At 41.6% G+C, this 15,192-nt stretch overlaps 1 protein-coding gene across 1 annotated transcript; it reads right to left on the bottom strand.

The window, feature by feature from the left end:
* Positions 1-1,017: 1,017 nt before the first annotated feature.
* LOC149013243 (putative polygalacturonase) lies at positions 1,018-3,239 on the bottom strand. Its single transcript, XM_089159667.1, has 6 exons — positions 3,207-3,239; positions 2,496-2,834; positions 2,272-2,398; positions 1,998-2,172; positions 1,823-1,893; positions 1,018-1,703 (listed from the first exon to the last, which is right to left on the bottom strand). The coding sequence occupies exons 1-6, from the start codon at positions 3,237-3,239 to the stop codon at positions 1,018-1,020; spliced, it is 1,431 nt and encodes a 476-aa protein (XP_089015793.1).
* Between the last annotated feature and the right edge of the window lie 11,953 nt (positions 3,240-15,192).

The raw sequence follows: 15,192 nt of genomic DNA, 5'->3' as shown, positions 1-15,192 counted from the left end.
TTTCTATGAAATGGCAAATGACCTTTACACACATGGACCAATAAGGGCTTTCCATGCTCTGCTGACCTCATCGTGGCCTGTGGAAAGTTGTTGGAACAATTCCAACTTGATAGAGAGAACTTGGTCTGGACTAGCCACACATCAAGTTTTATGGCTTTAATCTCAATACCTTCTGTGTATGTTCTTGCATTCTCTCCTTTTGGCATGCACTCTTTTGCTGGTCTTTGATATTCCTTCCAACTGTTCACACTACTTGGAACATCTGAGAGTTTTACATTAGATGTATTTCCTAGTGTCTATGTCAAGACTCTATCCATTTTAATGGAAAATAGTTTTCTGCATTATTGGGTATAATACTGCCTCTATCATTATGGAGAATTGTCCTCATAATTTTACGAGTCTTATATCAAGCTGCTTTTGTTCATTCGGCCTCTATGATGTGATGCTGGTTCATTCCTGTAGTTAATGGCATAGGGAACTTCAAACAGTAGCTATTTGATTGCTGTGGATTGGCTTTTATGAAAGAAAACTGGTTCATTTCTACGGTGTCTAAGATTGACAACTTCTATAGTAAAGATCAAGGAAAACTTTAAATGGGTTTTCGTGTCTATGATGCTTGTTGAAGTTTTTTCAAACGAAACTGTGAAGATTTCAAAAACAACAAAAAAGATGGGTTGTCTGATCGAAAATGCATGATTCCAGGCCTTTTCTTCAATCGTTCCATGGAAGATATATTTGGAACAAAATTGTGCAGATTTCAAATGGAAAACAACAGAGTAAAAAGATTCCAGGTACTTTTCCTCAATTATGTTCTAAAGAAAATTTCTGTATTACTAATGATTAAATGCCTTAACACAAAAATTTGAGTAGAATTGCAGTAATATGCTTGCTATTTCTTATTATTTTTCAATTCTTTGGTCCTAATTAGGACCAGTAATGCCTTGGATAGGCAGCTTCAATACTAGATAAACTAACATACAGATAGATACAGAGAAGACTACAATATCAACTGTTGACTCAAACATTACAAGTTCGCAATTTGACATTCTCTATTGGTAGCTTGTCAGTTGGGAATGGGCAAGGATGAGCGCCTTGATCTGGCAACAAAGCACAAGCAGGAGGGCTCACATTATTGGTTACTCCGCTGATATCAGTGCAGTTCCACTGGATTTTCTTGGGTTTTGGTGAGGGCTTAACAGTGACGTTAGAGATGCAAATTCCAGAATAAATATCATCTTTAATACCAGCTAAATTTGCTGCCATGGTGACATTCTCTGCAACCATATCACTGTAATTGATATCTTTAACAATAGGAAGTGCTTTAGGATCCCAACCATCATCTGGGTGAGACCCATAAGCTCCTGTCATCCAGAAGACATACTTCATGGTATGCATAACAAACCTTCTTGCAAATATCTTTTTCACATATCCACCTCGCCCTGGAGCGCTTTTGATCCTGATTACAGACTCCGAGTTAATGGCAACAACATCTTCAGCCCTGATATTTTTTATGCCACCAGACATCTCACTCCCAAGAGCGATAACAGCACTGTCCTGGGAAATGCAGGTGAACCTTCTGATTATCACATTCTTTGTGGGCATCCCAAATTTTATCCCATATTGATCCCAGCCACTCTTCACTGCAATGCAGTCATCCCCAGAAACTACATAACAGTCTTCAATTCTAACATTTTTGCATGAATCTGAAGAGCAGAGGAGAACCCAAGAGAAAAAAAAAATAAAAATAAATCCCAATTTAGTTTCCAGCCGCCATTCACTGAAATGAATCAATAATTGAATTCCTCCATATCTCTAGACAAACCTGGGTCAATCCCATCAGTGTTCGGGGAATCAATTGGTGCGAGGATGGTCAGGCTTAACACCAACACGTTACTGCAATTAAAGAAACAATTTTGATCACAAACTAGAAATCTTCTTCACGAGGAAGATGTAGAGTAGAATGATGTAGAAGTGTTTATGAATGGGAAGGAACGAACCTGCAGTAAGTAGGATGAACGAACCAACTTGGAGAATTGAGTAGAGTCAGATTGGAAATCTGGACCTTGTTGGAGAACAAGATTTCAATCATGTAAGGTCGGGTATAGTTGATCTGGTTCTCGTGAAACTTATCCCACCAAGAGACACCTTGGCCATCAATCGTCCCATTGTTACCTGAAACCCAAGAACCAACCCATCAAAGTTGATCAATGAGACAGAGAACCCGGAAACAGAGAATCCTTCAAATTGCAACTGATGAACATAAATAAATACCTGTAATGACCACATTAGTTAGGTTTGTGCCATAAATGAGCGCTTGATATCTTGGACCCTTGTCTACATTATCTCTTCCTTTCCCATAGGAAGGCAAAGGAGGGATAAGTGGATACTCAGCTTCATCCTAACAACAAGTTCATATCAAGTTAAGCTAATTAATCACATACTTAGAACCACAGAATATAATGTCAAGAACCAAATAAATAAAATCTAATAGAGACCTGAGAACCGAGAATGATGGCATCTTTGGGTAGAAAGAGAGTGAAATTGCTTGTGAGGTTAAAGCTCCCGGTAAGCCATTTTCCTGGAGGAACGATCAACACGGAACCACCGTCACTTGAGAATTGACTTAGATGTTCGATAGCCTTGCGGAAGGCATTGGTGTTTGACGTTTTCCCATCTCCCACACCTCCAAAATCCGTGATGGATGCAACGTGTTTTCTGCAAGTTACGGCTTCATAGCTGAATCCGGCCTTCGGGTGCTGCGAAACATTGGAGCATTCGGCCTCCCTTAAGCCCACCAATCCATACAATACTATCACGATTACTATCTCAATTATCTGTGAATTTTCAGTTTCAGAGGCAGCATAAAACATAAGATATTAGACACAAAGGGAACAAACCCAAATACAAATTCAACAAAAAAACAAAAAATGGGGAACAAATAGAGGTGAGTATGAGAAATGAATCTGAAAGTGATGACCGAATGTTTGTAGTTTAGGATTAAAAGAATTCGAGAAATGCCCATAAACAAAGGGTGGTGACCGGTGAAGGAAGGGAAGAAGAGTTAAAAAAAAAATAAAAAAGATGGTTACTGAATGTTTGATATCCATGATTTCATTTTTTGCAATTTAGATGCAAAAAATGTATAAAATTCTAGTAACCAGAATGAGTGGAAGAGAAAAACATATAACATATAAGAAGAGAGTTACGTTTTTTATTCTGGGATTTTTGAAACAAGCCATTGCTTAAAAAATCTCTGGAAAGAGAAAAAGAATTGTGGGTTGCAAGCTGACTTAGACTTGGTGTTTATATAGAGGGAAATTTGTGATTTTTAAGCAAAACCCAATAACAATCTTTGGCCAATACTTTCTAAAATGGTCTGAAAATCTGGTCATCCCGTTAGACATTAATGGCAAATGCAATCTCTAGTATTCCCTTCCTTCTTCTTCTGGGAGATTTTTTTGAAATGGGATAAATGCCGTTTATCGACAACGTAAAACAGTTTTAATGGCTACAATACACACACGCTTCCGGGTCCCACCCCATACTTTGTGGTTCAAAAGCGTCAGGAAGCATATTATTCCCTATAACAAGATTGTGTTTCTTCAGAATACCAACATCTGTAAATCGTGTTCAATGCAGGTGATCCATCCATTAATATCAAGGGTTTTGGAGGAGCTTCGGAGATTATACTTCTCAGGAAAAGGGAAAGTTTGTGGATTATTTTTGAAGGTTCAGTAGTCCAATAATGGGCTTCCTTATTATCTGCACAATTGTTTGATGTATTTTACGAATCATATCTTCTTCTTTTGGAAAAATTTGAGGGACATCCCAAAATGAATATTGAAGAGTATAGGCTCTCCCATAATATATCAAATTGGTAGAAACAGCCTAAAATGTCTCTTAAACTAGCATAATGGTATACTTCGTCCACAAGTTTTGTTAAGTTATGGTTAGATAATCTCATAATTCCTAGATCACCATTAATGTCATGTAATTTTACAGTATTGCCATACGGGAAAATTTTTTCTTGATCTATTGTATTTTATTAATTAATTTATTATTTATTATTTTTTACTTTATAAGGTTGTTTAAAAAAGTTTTACCATGATGGATTTTAATTTTGGAAATATTTACTTATTGCCTATTTTAATACTTTTTGTTCCCTCCTAATAAAGGTGTCAAATTGAAGCCCGAACTGTTAAGAATGAATTGAAACAACCAAAGCATATTGAATGGGGGTATGAGCTGAGGATAAAAAACCGTTAGGTTTGGGGCACTGGCCTACCTGTTAGTGGCCTGTTTGCCTGAGCTGAATGCACCGAAACATTACCCATACCAAAATGTTATAACCCGTTATAATTGCTGGTTTTTAATTTTTAGCTTTTACCCTCTTATAGTTTTGCCTCTACAATCACGCTGTCCCTTTCTCAGTTTCTCCCTCATGTTGCATGAATACGCTTCCTCTCCAAAACTTCAAATGTCAGATAAATATGTGAACTACTGTTATTGACAATTGAGTTAGTGATTACTAGACAAGCAATTCTCATCAAATTTGGGACCATTCTGTTCTGGATCATGCCTACCATTTAGTTTTAAACTTTTTATTCTTGCCTATTCTTTGAGTGTTAAGACTTTCATTTTGAATCTTTGTTCATGCTAAAATGTACACTTTTCATATGCTCCATTTCGTAATTAACGATTGCTTTTTCAATTAAAACGATATTTTGTATGTATCTACGATTCTGTATTGATATCTCATGTGTTATTTTTTTTAATAATATTTTGAGTTTATTTCTCTTTAAGGAGGTAAAAAAGTTAAATAGAGTGATTTTGTTTGGACCTTAAGCCTAAGAGGCAAGATGTAAGACCAATATGATTTTAAACTTTGAAATGGACTGTAACGATTTGATATGGGTTGGTAATGGTCTAAAAACTTATCCAACCCGAATTCAATCCGTTAGTCAACTCAACACCCAAATCGCACTAAACCAAAACCGTTATTTTGTAGATAGTCTGCGTTTGGGCTTTGATGCTGTCAACCCGAAACCGCCCGTTAAGCCTGAAACTGACCCAAACCGAATCGTTGAAACTTGTATCTCTTAATAATTTTTTTTCCTTAATAACCTAAAATATCATTTTAAATTTTTTTCCCAATAATTTCCTCTTAATATTTAGTAAACACTTTATGCTTTATAAAAGATTTTTAACGAATTTATTCCTACAATTTTTGTCTTCATAATTTTGTTACCAACCATCATGCTTTTGATTTGATTGATAATTTACTCTCTAATATAATAAAATAAAATAAAATGGATAACAAAAATCATTGTTAAAATCCCAATCAGTTCAAAAACTGGAAAGAAAAGTCACTAGTGAAGCCAGTTGGCAAAGATTCATTTTTATTGCTCAACAATGGATCAGCATCTTACATGATTTTCTTTGAGATTCCTTTGTCTTGCTGACCTCTACCTCTATTAAAAGCTTCTATTTTACTTTGTTAATAAGTTGCAGAGTATACTTAGTTTTGCATTTTCTTCTATTTGGAAAAGCTTCTAGGTTCACTTGATAATGCTGGCCTTGGGTTCATCGGAAGTGACAATGCCAGAAGATATTTTAGGCAGCTCCCACAGTACCCAAAACAAACAGTTCTCTCTGCTAGATTCACCAATATGTCTCCCGGGTCTGTTGATTTACTAGAGAATCGAAATGCTGCTGTTTGATCCAAACAAGCGGATTGCAGGTATGATGGGATTTCGAGTATATCAGCTTTTGTTGGAGCTCATTTCTGTTAATTGCTCTTTCTTCATTTTTGTTATATGCAGTTGACGAGGCATTGCGCCACCCGTACTTGTCGTCTTTTCATGATATAAATAACGAGCCAATCTGTCCTACACCTTGGTCGGTGGGGTGATTCCCGCCAACAACACTTAATTGGGGTTTTTGCGTATAGAACTTCTTCGAGAGTCGGATATTGAGATGACCACCTTAAGAGCTCTCCAACCAAGTTGGAATAACTGAGATGCCTGCACACACAAAGAAAGCAAGAACGGTCCGGCCTAGTTTTGGCCGGGGAACCGCCTCCGACGCTCAAATCAGCCTAAGTAACAATAATGGTTCTTGAGAGAGTTCTCAAGAACGTAATGAGTAAGTACTCAGATGAAAGTTCTCGTTACCTTTCTCCATGTTGGAGGTAGGTTTATATAGAAGTTACCTGGAGGCGGTGATTCCTTAGATTCCGGATCGATAGTTGAGGAGTGAGTGTAGTGGAATAACGGCTCCTTCTTTGTCGCACCTGATATCGCCGTTATGATGACTCACCTCCCCAATTCTCGGAATAGATATGCTGAGTGTTTATGAGTAACTAACTCTTCTTGACTTAGTCAAGAGAGTCTTCTGAGAAATGCTAGAGTTGGATATTTTTCCCAAGTGTGGCACTTCTCCAACGAAGAAATGAATCTACCAAGATGGAGGTGTCTCTCCCGAATGAGGCCCTCGGGACCTTCTTTAGGGAAGAAGTGAGCCATCTCATATGGGAGGTGTTTCTCCCGATTGAGGCCCTCGGGACCTTCTTCAAGGAAGAAACCAGATGACAAAAAGAGAGGTGTATTTGTCCCGAGTGAGGCACTCGGGATCCTTTATGAGGGAAGAGAATCATCAACCCGAGGGAGGTGCCTCTCTCCCGAGGGGGGGTGCCTCTCTCCCGAGCGGGGGTGCCTCTCTCCCGAGCGGGGGTGTCTCTCTCCCGAGGGTAGAGGATCGGGACCATATTTCCCCACAACAGAGCCCCCCATTCCGTGCGATTGACTTCTCGAACGTATGGAATGCTTTTCTCATACCTCTTTGAAGGTTTTTTCTTTTGAAGAAATTCCAATGCGTCGTCTTGAATGATAGCCATCATTTCTCTAAAGTCTCGTCGAGTCGAGAAGCCCCCAGCCTGGTTCTCCGAGAGATGCCATTGCCTTTATTAAGGGTGACTACCCGAGTGAGGTCCCAAGTGTGACGCCTTAGAAATTCCATCTCATGAGAGTCTCACTTGGATTTTCATAAGAGGTGGGGAAAACTCCCGAGTGGCTACCCGAGCGAGGTCCCGAGTGTAATGCCATTGAATAATTCCATCTCATGAGAGTCTCACTTGGACTTTCATGAGAGGTGGGGAAAACTCCAGAGCGAGGTCCCGAGTGTAACGCCATTGAATAATTCCATCTCATGAGAGTCTCACTTGGATTTTCATAAGAGGTGGGGAAAACTCCCGAGTGGCTACCCGAGCGAGGTCCCGAGTGTAATGCCATTGAATAATTCCATCTCATGAGAGTCTCACTTGGACTTTCATGAGAGGTGGGGAAAACTCCCGAGTGGCTACCCGAGCGAGGTCCCGAGTGTAACGCCATTGAATAATTCCATCTCATGAGAGTCTCACTTGGACTTTCATAAGAGGTGGGGAAAACTCCCGAGTGGCTACCCGAGCGAGGTCCCGAGTGTAACGCCATTGAACAATTCCATCTCATGAGAGTCTCACTTGGACTTTCATAAGAGGTGGGGAAAACTCCCGTGTGGCTACCCGAGCGAGGTCCCGAGTGTAACGCCATTGAACAATTCCATCTCATGAGAGTCTCACTTGGACTTTCATAAGAGGTGGGGAAAACTCCCGTGTGGCTACCCGAGCGAGGTCCCGAGTGTAACGCCATTGAACTCTCTTGGGTTCTTCGTTGATTTGAAGAGCGCTCCTGGGTTCTTAAGCTTGTTAAGAACTCTCCTGGGCTCTTCTTAAGAACGCTCTTGGGTTCTTGAACTTGTCAAGAACTCTCTTGGGTTCTTCGTTGATTTGAAGAGCGCTCCTGGGTTCTTAAGCTTGTTAAGAACTCTCCTGGGCTCTTCTTAAGAACGCTCTTGGGTTCTTGAACTTGTCAAGAACTCTCTTGGGTTCTTCGTTGATTTGAAGAGCGCTCTTGGGTTCTTAAGCTTGTTAAGAACTCTCCTGGGCTCTTCTTAAGAACGCTCTTGGGTTCTTGAATTTGTCAAGAACTCTCTTGGGTTCTTCGTTGATTTGAAGAGCGCTCCTGGGTTCTTAAGCTTGTTAAGAACTCTCCTGGGCTCTTCTTAAGAACGCTCTTGGGTTCTTGAACTTGTCAAGAACTCTCTTGGGTTCTTCGTTGATTTGAAGAGCGCCTCCGGGTTCTTAAGCTTGTTAAGAACTCTCCGGCTCTTCTTAAGAACCCTCTTGGGTTCTTGAACTTGTCAAGAACTCTCTTGGGTTCTTCGTTGATTTGAAGAGCGCTCTTGGGTTCTTAAGCTTGTTAAGAACTCTCCTGGGCTCTTCTTAAGAACGCTCTTGGGTTCTTGAATTTGTCAAGAACTCTCTTGGGTTCTTCGTTGATTTGAAGAGCGCTCCTGGGTTCTTAAACTTGTTAAGAACTCTCCTGGGCTCTTTGTAAGAAATGCTTGTGTCTTCTTCGCTATAACTTTCTTTTCAAGAAAAAGGATGTCAAAAATGGAGACGTAGACTTTATTGAGAATCAAATGGTCTTTCGACTTGCTTGCATTTTCTGACATAGTCCACGGCATCTTTCTGAATAGTCGGCCAATAAAGGCCTTGGCGTATTATTTTGTGGGCTAAAGCACGACCTCCCATATGCGCTCCGCATATTCCTTCGTGTACTTCGGATAAGGCATATTGAGCTTGAGAAGGGCCAACACACTTTAGAAGAGGCTGTGTGACCGATCTTTTATAAAGTTGTTCTTCAACAATGGTGAACTTCGCTGCTTGATTTGTAACTGCCTTAGCCTCCTTGACGTCTTCCGGAAGGATATCGTTCTTCAAATATGATATTATTGGGTTCATCCAACTAGGCTCTTCTTCAATATCCATTGCCTTGGCCTCCCGAATGCTAGGAATTTCTAACTGTTCAATATAAACGGCTGAGCCTAAGGTCGAATATTTGGATAAAGCCAACTTGGATAACTCGTCCCGCTACTTCATTTTCCTTTCTCGGAATTTGCTTTATCTCAAGATGATCGAAATAATGGCGACAATCATCAATTTTGGCTAAGTAATTTGCCATTCTTGTTTCCTTTGCCTCGTACACGCCACGAACTTGATTCACGATCAACTGCGAGTCGCTTCGGACTTCCAATTCTCGGACTCTTAGGGCTCGGGCAAGTCTTAATCCTGCTAGTAGGGCTTCATACTCGGCCTCATTATCAGAGGCTTTAAAGTTGAATCTTAAAGCATAATGAATAGTGAATCCATCCGGGCTGATAAGCATTAGTCCTGCTCCACTCCCCGAAGAGTTGCTCGAACCGTCAACATGTAAAGTCCATAACTCTGGACCGGGTGAATTTTTTACTCCCGAACTAGGCATGCTATTCTCAAGAATGAAGTCGGCCAGAACTTGTCCCTTTATGGCTGGACGAGTTCTATACTCAATTTGATACTCGCTCAACTCAATAGCCCATGTGACCATTCTTCCGGCTAAGTCTGGTTTCTGTAGTATCTTCTTCTTTTACTAAGACTGCGCTTACTGCCGCTGGAGAAATGGCTAAGTATGTGAATAATTGTTCTCCCGTTGAAGGTCGGGCTAAGAGAGGTGGAGTCCCGAGCTTCTCCTTCAATTTCTCGAACGCTTGCTGACATTCATCGGTCCATAAGGTATCCTTTGCCTTCCCGAGCTCTTTAAGAGCTTTGAAGAAAGGCAAACATTTCTCACCCGATCGTGAGATAAATCCGTTTAAGGTCTGCTACTCTTCCGGTTAGACATTGGATGTCTCTCCACCGTCCTTGGCGACTCCATCTCGAGCAAGGCTTTGATTTTCTCCGGGTTTGCCTCAATTCCTCTTCGGGATACCATAAACCCAAGGAATTTTCCGGAAGAAACTCCGAAAGCACATTTCTCCGGATTTAGCCTCATCTGGTATGTTCTCAAAGTATCAAAAACTTCTTCAAGATCTTCCAGATGACTTCTTCGGACGATACTCTTTATGAGCATATCATCCACATATACTTCCATATTTCTTCCTATTTGGTCTTTGAAGACTTTGTTTACCATTCTCTGATAAGTGGCCCCAGCGTTCTTCAACCCGAATGGCATTACTTTATAAAAGTAACTTTCTCGATCCGTCATGAAGGCCGTATCCTTCTCGTCCTTGGGATTCATCATAATTTGATTATATCCCGAATAAGCGTCCATGAAGCTCAATACTTCATGTCCTGCTGTAGCGTCGATCAAAAGGTCGATCCGAGGAAGTGGATAGCAATCCTTTGGGCATGCTTTATTCAAGTCCGTGTAATCTGTACACATTCTCCATTTGCCGTTGGCTTTCTTCACCATGACTACATTCGCCAACCAAGTTGGGCATTCTATGGGTTTTATAAAACCCGATTGCTCTAGTTTCTCCACTTCGGTCCGGATGGCAGCATGTTTCTCGAGCGAAAAATTCCTTCTTTTTTGGATCATTAGAATTGCATCGTCCCTTATCCATAAGCTATGTTCTGCAATTCTTCGATCAATTCCGGGCATGTCTTCGGCCGACCACGCGAATACATCTAGGTTGTTTTGGAGAAACTCGGTGAGCTCTTCCTTGAATTCCGTAGGCTGTTCGGACCCGATCATAGTCCATCTTTCGGGAAGATCCGGATGAAGTTGAATTCGCTCAAGCTTTTCAACTGGTTCGGCTCTCTGCATAGCTTCTTCATCCCGGTCATCCCGAATTTCAATACTCATTGTATTGCCCGATCTCTCGGCTTTTTTGACTTTCTTAAGATAATTCACATAACATTGTCTGGAGAGTCGCTGATCCGAAGAGCACTCCCCGACTCCCGCTGTGGTTGGAAACTTCAACTTCATATGTGTTGGAGAAACCACCGCCCCTAAGGCGTTAAGAGTTGGCCTCCCGAGTAGAACGTTGTAAGCTGAAAGGTCCCGAACCACCATGAATGTTGCTTGGACGACTGCATCCCGAGGGGAGGTCCCGATCCTTAGATCCAATTGGATAGTCCCTTCGGATATGGCGGACGACCCGGCGAACCCATATAAGTGAGTCCCGCATGGAGTCATCATCTCGTCCTCAAACTTCAATTTCTTAAATGCTTCATAAGATAGTAAGTCGGCGGAAGATCCCGTGTCCACAAGAACTCGGTGAACTTCTCGGTTTGCCAATTTCACTTTGATAACTATAGCATCGTCGTGAGGAGAAGTGACGCCCTTGAGATCTTCGTCGGTGAAGGTTATTGGATCTGGGCATAAGTCATTTCTTCGTTTTCTTGGCAATTGCATCGATCCAACGAACCGTGCCTTTTGCTTCGCCTTCTTAATGGATTCTTCCGTCGGATTTCCCAAAACGATGTAAATGGGGGAAAACTCCCGAGTGTCGGGTTTCTTCTCGGGATTCTTATCTGCCCTCTCGGGACTTTTGGATTTGAGTCTTTTAGTTGATCTAGGTGGGGACTTCTCTCGATCTTGTCGCTTCTTCTGAAGGTACTTTTCAAGATGCCCTCCTTGGATGAGTTTCTCGATCTCGATCTTTAGATTTCTGCACTCATCCGTATGGTGGCCGTAGTCTTTGTGGAAACGGCAATACTTTGTCATATTCCTATCTTCGGGTCGGGCTCTTATCTTGCCCGGCCACTTCAAAGTTTCGTTATCTCTGATCTGTAATAGAATTTCTGACCTCTTAGTATTAAGAGGTGTAAAGTCTCCATTGGCGAGTCTTTCTTTCCAAACTCCCTTTTTGTCATCTCTTGCCCGAGCATTTGAATTCTAACCTCTTTCTCCATAATTCTTCTTGTCCTTTACGCCTCTTGTGGACTCTTCTCGGGCTTCGATAACTTCTGCAACTATTGCTTGTTTTTGGCATTTCTTGAGAAGTGCTCCATAAGTCCTCGGCTTGTCTTGGAGTAATACCTCGAGCAAACGTCTTTGGGTTATTCCACTCCATAGCGCATTGTACGCTACTGTATCATCCAATTCTTCGACTTCAATAGCCACTTTATCGAATCTGAGAAGAAAGTCCCGAACGGACTCATTTGGTTTTTGCCTGATGGCAAAAAGGCTATCTGCTGTCTTCTTACTCCCGATGCAACTTCGGAATCGGGCAATAAATTTTCTCCCGAGTTCTCGAAAGTTTTGGATGGATCTTGGCGGTAGGCTAGAAAACCATTTTATCGCCGGGCCTTTGAGAGATGCCGGGAAAGTTCGGCATAATAGCTCATCTTCTCGGCCAATAACTGCCATGACCGATTTAAAATAACTAATATGTTCTCGAGGATTGGACTTACCTTCAAAGGGAGTGAATGTCGGCATGATAAAGTTCGGTGGAAGAGGTGCTCTCATGACTTCTTCTGAGAAGGGTTCTCTATCAACCACATCATAGTCGTCATCGAGGTCCCGATCATCAAGCCGTCTCTCCATGGCATCTAATCTTCTCCCGAGACCATGCGCCTCTTGACGAACTTGCGGAGACCAAACACTTCCGAGATCAGAATATTGGGAAGTTGGTCCATGAGAAGATCCATATTGACTAACCGACCCTCTCGGGTTATTAGATCTAGAATGGCCTCTTCCGTGACTTTCTCCTTCTTGCTCCCGAACTCCTTCATTTCTACGCCCTTTTCTAGGTAAATCTTGAGTTTGCCTAAGCCCAGCCAAACGGTGGAACACACTTCCCCTCGACCGATCCTCTCGGGGACGTGGCTCTTCAATATGCACTCCTTGAGATCTTTCTCCAACTCGTTCGGCTGGCCTTCTTGGTATTCTGGGATTTCTCCTTTCTTCATTCGCCGGACGTTGCCTATCCCGAGTCTGACGGACGGCTTCACGCCTTCGTCCCTCTTGGGAATTTCTGGGGGGTCCGGATGGTATCCCGATCTGATGGACTAAGCCTCGAACGACTCCTTGGAGTTCCAACATTTGTTGTTGGACTTCTCTTTGCATATTCTGCAAATCGGCCACGGTCGCTGGGATAGGGGGTTGACTCGAACCGCCTTCTCCAAATGGAGTTGGAATAGTTAACGGGGTATTCTCCGGAACTCCTTCTTGACCTTCCTCTGGAATAGGAATTTGTCGATCTAGAGAAGGGAGAGTTTGTTCTTCAACACGTCCGTTTTCTGTCTCCCTTTCTCTCGCTCGAGTGAGAATTTGAGAACTTGTCACCTGAGGTGTGGTACGTCTCGTCATGACTTTTTGTGACGTTTCCCACAGACGGCGCCAAATTGTTGCGTATAGAACTTCTTCGAGAGTCGGATATTGAGATGACCACCTTAAGAGCTCTCCAACCAAGTTGGAATAACTGAGATGCCTGCACACACAAAGAAAGCAAGAACGGTCCGGCCTAGTTTTGGCCGGGGAACCGCCTCCGACGCTCAAATCAGCCTAAGTAACAATAATGGTTCTTGAGAGAGTTCTCAAGAACGTAATGAGTAAGTACTCAGATGAAAGTTCTCGTTACCTTTCTCCATGTTGGAGGTAGGTTTATATAGAAGTTACCTGGAGGCGGTGATTCCTTAGATTCCGGATCGATAGTTGAGGAGTGAGTGTAGTGGAATAACGGCTCCTTCTTTGTCGCACCTGATATCGCCGTTATGATGACTCACCTCCCCAATTCTCGGAATAGATATGCTGAGTGTTTATGAGTAACTAACTCTTCTTGACTTAGTCAAGAGAGTCTTCTGAGAAATGCTAGAGTTGGATATTTTTCCCAAGTGTGGCACTTCTCCAACGAAGAAATGAATCTACCAAGATGGAGGTGTCTCTCCCGAATGAGGCCCTCGGGACCTTCTTTAGGGAAGAAGTGAGCCATCTCATATGGGAGGTGTTTCTCCCGATTGAGGCCCTCGGGACCTTCTTCAAGGAAGAAACCAGATGACAAAAAGAGAGGTGTATTTGTCCCGAGTGAGGCACTCGGGATCCTTTATGAGGGAAGAGAATCATCAACCCGAGGGAGGTGCCTCTCTCCCGAGGGGGGGGTGCCTCTCTCCCGAGCGGGGGTGCCTCTCTCCCGAGCGGGGGTGTCTCTCTCCCGAGGGTAGAGGATCGGGACCATATTTCCCCACAACAGATATAAAGGAACTCATCTGGAGGGAGTCTCTGAAGTTCAATCCTGACCCAATTCATTAGGGAATTAAGAATGGAATTACTATAACGGAAGGTCTAAACACATTCAACTTCTATTAAAGCATGTAAACCTTACTGCAGGAAGTTGAAGCAAATCTTTTTGCAAGATTACCAAGGGTGATCCATATCCATCAATACCAAGGGTACTGGAGGAGCTTTGGACATTAAAAGGGGAAAATTGTGTATTGTCTTTTAAGGTTTAGTAGTTCTGATTTTTCTAATAATGGGATTATTATCTGAACAATCACTTTGATGTATTTATGAATCATATATTTTTCTTTTTTTGGAGGCCTTTGCTGGTTTTTGAACCCAAACTTTGTATGATATGCACCTGTACCAAATTTATTCTCTTAATTTTAAGTTTGACAGGTTGATTAACTGTTAAGCGAGTGCCTGAGAGTTAAATATATATGGCACTACTAAACAAATTCCTTCCAACTGTTCACACTACTTGGAACATCTGAGAGTTTTACATTAGATGTATTTCCTAGTGTCTATGTCAAGACTCTATCCATTTTAATGGAAAATAGTTTTCTGCATTATAGGGTATAATACTGTCTCTATCATTCTGGAGAATTGTCCTCATAATTTTACGAGTCTTATATCAAGCTGCTCTTGTTCATTTGGCCTCTATGTTGTGATGCAAGTTCATTTCTGCAGGTAATGGCATAGGGAACTTCAAACAATAGCTATTTGATGGTTGTGGATTGGCTTTTATGATAGAAAATAGGTTAATATTTACGGTGTCAAAGATTGAGAATTTCTACAGTAAGATCAAGGAAAACTTTAAATGGGTTTTCGTGTCTATGATGCTTGCTGAAGTTTTCTTAAACGAAATTGTGAAGATTTCAAAAACAACAGAAAAGATGGGTTGTCTGATAGAAATTTATTCTAGGCCTTCTCTTCAATCGTTCCATGGAAGATATATTTGGAACAAAATTGTGCAGATTTCAAATGTAAAACAACAAAGTAAGAAGGAATCCAGGTACTTTTCCACAATTATGTTCTATAGAAATTTTTTTTTTATTACTAATGATTAAAAATGCCTTAACACAGACATTTGAGTATAATTGCAGTAATATGCTTG

Source organism: Hakea prostrata, chromosome 6 (genome assembly GCF_041222555.1).
Source record: "Hakea prostrata isolate BN-2017 chromosome 6, UWA_Hpros_2, whole genome shotgun sequence".
Lineage (NCBI taxonomy): Eukaryota > Viridiplantae > Streptophyta > Magnoliopsida > Proteales > Proteaceae > Hakea > Hakea prostrata.
The sequence above is the reverse complement of the archived record's forward strand: the minus strand, read 5'-3'. Positions and strand labels throughout refer to the sequence as shown.

Coding starts and splice junctions, on each gene's coding strand:
- LOC149013243 (XM_089159667.1), bottom strand. CDS start 3,239: ATGGCTTGTTTCAAAAATCCCAGAATAAAAAAC. Junction 2,399..2,495: donor CCATCATTCTCGGTTCTCAG/GTCTCTATTAGA, acceptor ACTTGTTGTTAG/GATGAAGCTGAGTATCCACT. Junction 1,894..1,997: donor GTTCATCCTACTTACTGCAG/GTTCGTTCCTTC, acceptor CTTTAATTGCAG/TAACGTGTTGGTGTTAAGCC.